The 5,484-nt window shown below is 34.0% G+C and overlaps 1 protein-coding gene and 1 pseudogene across 4 annotated transcripts in view; one reads left to right on the plus strand and one right to left on the minus strand.

The window, feature by feature from the left end:
- Positions 1 to 1,371: 1,371 nt before the first annotated feature.
- On the plus strand, positions 1,372 to 1,942 carry LOC111406514 (annotated as a pseudogene).
- Positions 1,943 to 4,620: 2,678 nt separating this feature from the next.
- LOC111405432 (NADH dehydrogenase [ubiquinone] 1 alpha subcomplex subunit 8-B-like) overlaps positions 4,621 to 5,484 on the minus strand; it is a 3,571-nt gene continuing 2,707 nt past the window's right edge. For all 4 annotated transcript variants that reach the window (XM_023034307.1, XM_023034306.1, XM_023034305.1 and 1 more), the window contains one exon: positions 4,621 to 4,952. In XM_023034307.1, the coding sequence (XP_022890075.1) occupies positions 4,820 to 4,952 (133 nt within the window). In that variant the 3' untranslated portion in view covers positions 4,621 to 4,819. The remainder of the gene's footprint in view (positions 4,953 to 5,484) is intronic.

Below are 5,484 nucleotides of genomic sequence, written 5' to 3' on the forward strand. Positions count from 1 at the left end.
GATGAAATTTATTAATTGTCCAATAAAATCCTATCCAATTCAAGTAAATTTCTTTGACAAACTCGCTCCTCTTTTCCACTTCTCAAAAAGTTACAAATACGAGTAATATTTATTTAGTGTTATTAGTGCTTAACACCAGTCTAGATGATAATACTGGTAATATTAAATTACATGTTCAATTAAATAAAACGAATTATAGCTCCTATGACATGTTGACATATAAATTAGTGTTTAACACCATTGACGCTAAATAGCATTACAAGAACAGGGTCATCTTCTTTATACCACGACAACATGTTAAAAGTACAAAATGCAATGTGATTTTAGCTGTCATTTTTCTACACAAAAACCACCTCTCTCTCTCTCTCTCTCTCGTTTGTGACCTTTTTATCCCCTCACCTCTGAAAAATATAACATGGCCAGCTGTCAGGCAAACAAGGGCATATTTGTAAATGACTAATGTCCAATCTCGACCACCAGATCATCAAGAGTTGGCAATAGAATAAATATATGGGCATAAACTGGTGGAAGCTGGTCCAATGAGTTGGCACCATTGCAATTACATATAAAATAAAATATTGTAATTTCGATAAATTAAAATACATTCAAATTTTATTAAGTGCTTGTTTGGTAAAAATTTTGTTAATTGATTTTTTGATCGTTAGAGATAAAGTGGATCCTAACTGTAAGAAAAGAATTCAAAAATGATGGCTAAAATAGTAAAATAATGATCAAAAAATTAATTTTAATTGAATTTTAAACCGTATCAAACATGCTCTAAATAATAAATTAGTAACGTAACATTACTCCTACATAGTAATATTGAGCAATAGTTTTTGGAATTTTTTTTAAAATTTTTACCAAGGTGGGACCGGGTTGTTTTTGGATTTTTTTTTTCTAAATTTTTACCAAGGTGGGACCGGTTTGGGTGTGGGGGTGGTAGAGGGGTTAAGTTGAGCTGGCATGCTCGTGCAGGCAAGAAATGATGGTGACGTCGTGAGGAATATGTAGAAAGAGTCAATAATTTTGTAAATCTCAAAGGACGCCTCTTCCTTCTCAAATGAATGATTTTGGCGCACGTGCTTATCACGTGTCCAACCTACACTGGATATGTTATGATCACGTGTGTTCAAATAATGGACCGATGGGCTAATTTAGTCCCTTTATTTTTTTGAGGAAATTAGGCCAAATGCCCCAAAAAGTGACTCAATTAGATTAATACCCTAAATTAATTAAACAAAACGTAAACCCCGTAATAATTACGGCAATCTCTGTACCATGGCCAACTACCCTTTCTTCCGCTTTGCATTCTTTAAATTTACCAAATCAATATAATGAACTTATAGATACAATGTGAGAATGTATAGAAAGATGGCTAATTCAACGCCTAATCCGAAGCAGCAACCGTCGACGATGTCGTACACGTTGGAGCAACTCGTCGTTGTCAACCCGAACATCCTTCTAGATCTCGAAAACTATGTGAATAAACAAGTCTCTCCTTAAACGTATAATTTGAGTGCAAATCTTTTCCTTCTTTGTCTCTATCCGTTCGAGCCAGATAGAATGAGTACTCAAATTGTTGCCTGCATTTTGATCAAAGCTTTAGTGGCAATGTCGGCACCAGATTTCAGCCTTTGTCTCTTTTTAATTCCTGAAAGAGTGAAAATGGGAGAATAGTTTAAGGCCTTCATTTTTCTTTCATACTACTTGGAGACAGCAAGGTTCTCCCAGTTTTGGGACGAAGCAGCTAAGAGTCGCCACATGTTAGATGATATACCAAGGTTTGAACAAGCAGTTCAGGCATATGCAATTCATGTAGTTTCACGGACTTACCAGAGGATTTGGGATTTTGAGAATTGTTCTTGCCGAGGCCATCAACATTGAAGGTCTGTTCCTTAACAAGTTCATCGACCACCATGTATCCAACTAAGATTGGGCTATAGAGAAGCTCCTTGGAGCACAACTCAGTGGTACAAAGGACAGGAGTGAAATTATCTCACGCCTTGCTGGCAGCCGTAGTGTGGGGTTCGATTCTTGAGACATGGAATTGGACTCCTTATAGGCGCAGTGTACAGGTAGCTCTTATTCCCTGGCCTGTTGGGACACATCCTGCGATTTACTTCCCTCACAAAACTCTCGGGGCGGAGTAATGAGGACTCTCAAGGTTGGGGTTCAACACTTTTTTTTTTTTTTAAGAGAAGAGTCAGGATAAGGGCCAACTCATTATTCTCCCATGAAATGAATTCAAGCCGGATAATTAACACATGGATTGTCACTTTTTTGAATTGTGTAAAAAAAATCGCAATTTATATTAAAAAAAGTGACATTGTATCACTCTTTAATTTTACACAATATTACCTTTTAAATTTTTGTCACTTCTTTTAATATTTGTCACTTTTTTATCTTGTTAAAAAAATGATATGATATATGATATTTTCCTAACATAATCAGCATGTGGACATGCTCACCATGTTAAGAATCGCCACTACACTCACGTGGGTTTTCTTGAATATGCTGAATATGTTAAGAACATGATTACTAGTACTGCAAAAATGGATGGTACTATTTTGGTATTTGTCACTTTTTTAGAATTTTATCAATTTTTTGAGTGTCACTTTTTTTGAATTGTGTAAAAAGTGACAATTTTTATAAAAGAAGTGATATTGTATGACTCTTTAATTTTACATAGTATTTTTTATTTTCAAAAAACTTTTTTATTTTAAATTTTGTCACTTTTTTTAATATTTATCATTTTTTTATATTCATAAAAAGGTGACATGATATGTGATATTTTCCTAATATAAGCATATGAATTGTCCTAGACATGCTAGCTATGTTAAGACCAAAATTATTGGTGCTACACAAATGAATTGTGTTATTTTGGCGTTTGTCACTTTTTTTGAGTTTGTGTCACTTTTTTTTTTTTTTGTCACTTGAGTGTTTATATTGTTGTTTCTGGAGTTTGAAGTTACTACTTCGAAAACAATCCGACAGAATCACCTGAATGTAAGAATTGATCAACATGATTTAAACAGTAATTCGAGCCCACCGATTTCATGATGTTTCCTTAAAACGAATTTGCTGCCTTCAATAGTGCTAAAGGCGTCCAGCAATCGTTTCCCAGGATAGAACAAATTTTCGTCTCCTACGGAAGCAGCACTACAATCTGCACGAGTTCCAACGAACTCAACGAAGTGTGTTTTACTTCGAGACAATATCAGAACGAGAGAGAGAGGGAAATGAGATTCAAAGCACAGAAAGTTTGCAATGAAAATGGTGTAAATTTTATGGTAAAAAGGCTAACTATTTATAGACTTGTTCGTGGCCATTTGAACAGTCATCACCTTTCAGACAAGACTCAAAAATTCGAACAGACATGCTGTTCTTAAAAGTCATGTCTGTTAAGTCAGTTAACAGTCGACTGTTTACCGACCAAACAGTCGACTGTTAAAAGAAAATAAAACATCCGGAATAAGTCAAAATTTAAATTTCATATTGTAACCAAGAATTTGATTATTTACAATTTGGTCCAAAATTTTAAATAAATTTTGTCCAAAAAGTTAATATAGTGTAAACTCGATGCACGTGCCGTGCCGAACTGCGGCGGTGGCGCGCGCGTGTGGGTTTATGACCGAACCCAATAGGATATTGGTATTCCCCCTTTCAAAGACTATTGGTACCCCTTGGGGCCCAAACCCAATTCCAAACTTCCACCTTATAAATCACACCAAAGTTTCCTAACTTTCCTATGTGGGATAAGTGTTTGGAAAATCAAATTCTTCCATAATCCTTAGTTTATGTAGGTTACTTTAACACTTAATATTTCATTCAATTTTAAATGGTTTTCGATAAATAAATATATCACGTTAATTATCTCGCAGAGTAGAACGTGAATATGCTAGGTCCCGTATTAATTAAAAGGTGGGTCCCATTAAAATTTGGGCTCAAAGTTGACTCATTTCATAACCATTTTTTCCAACATATATCACTTTTTTTGAGTTTAGGTCACTTCTTTTTTAATGTGAAAAGTGACAATTTTTATAAAAAAAAGTGGCATTGTGTCACTTTTTATTTTTATACAGTATTTTTTACTTTAAAAAAAAAAAGATTTTCATATGATTTTTCAAAATACCTTTAGTTTTAAGGGTATTTTTGTAAGTTGACCAAAATTCATTAATATAACGGATTACTTAATTATATAATCGAGTCTTTTCCTTTTTAATTTGAAATCTCTTATGGTAAAAAACGATATCGAATAAGTAGGAAATTTTCAGGTTTCTTGATGAAATGCGTGCCTGGGTGTGCTTCAAGTTTACAGTTATGGAAATTGTAAGACAGTAGTATTACATCAAAGCTTTCATTGTAAAATTTTTTGCACGTAGATTGATTTGATGACGAAATTGTAAATCCAAAAAAATCGCCCCTGTTTAATCTGTATTTTTCAAAATTTACATCTTTTTCCCCAAAAACATAAAAAATTCAACTAGACACAATTTGATCAACTTTTCAATTATATATTTCATCAAATTTTATCAAAATCTACAAAAAAAATATATAATTTCTAACTAAACCAAACAACGCGAAATTCACAAACTAATCACGACAAATAAACTGTCACTGTAAAACATTAAAAAAATGAACACTTGATATTGGAGACGAGCTGGCATGTCTTTGGCATTTAAATGCAAATCCATATAAATCTCTTATCATTCAGAATGGTGGAATTCAAATCAGAAACAGATCGTTCAATAGAAGAATTCACTAGTTGCCGATGTGGTGAATTTATTTCGTTCACACGATTGGAGTGTACATTCGTTATTCAATCGAATGGGCATGCTTTCTCAAACTCTGTTTGTTCTTTACGACACATTTCAAACTCGTTTGTGTGGTAATACATGCACCCAGAATAAGAATCCAGCTCTTTGTTGCACCTTTCGTGGAGATCATTCAGGCTGCAAACCAAATACAAAATCGTTAATCTTTGTCAGGGATTGAAGTCCTAAATTCCAATCATCATAGCGGGATTCAAAAACGAAATTAATATCATGCAAGTTTCATGAAGATAGAATTAATCTAGAATTGACGAGGGCTCTAGAAAACAACTAGAATGATTAGCTTGTACAAGAAAATTAATATCCTCGAGTAACACTTTCTTTACTCAAAATTAATAGATCCTATAGCAGCATGCCAAGCACATCTTCACAAACAGTAAGGTCTCCTGAACTGTGTGGGATGTCAAGATTTGAAGATTTCCCAAGGAAAATTCAGGCTAAAAGCATTAACCTACAAGCTGTAACCCTATTAGGGCATAAAGAAAGGGGCTTTAGAATCAGGAGAAAACGCATTTGGGCAATTTTGTGAACACTTCAATCTTCAACATTACGTTGATTGGAACTTGTACCTTAAATGATCAAACTTCTAATACCTGAAGAGGATTGTCCTATACTCTGAAGCACTAAGGCATATTTGGGACAGAAGAAATCT

Source organism: Olea europaea, chromosome 12, assembly GCF_002742605.1.
Source record: "Olea europaea var. sylvestris chromosome 12, O_europaea_v1, whole genome shotgun sequence".
NCBI classification, from domain to species: domain Eukaryota; kingdom Viridiplantae; phylum Streptophyta; class Magnoliopsida; order Lamiales; family Oleaceae; genus Olea; species Olea europaea.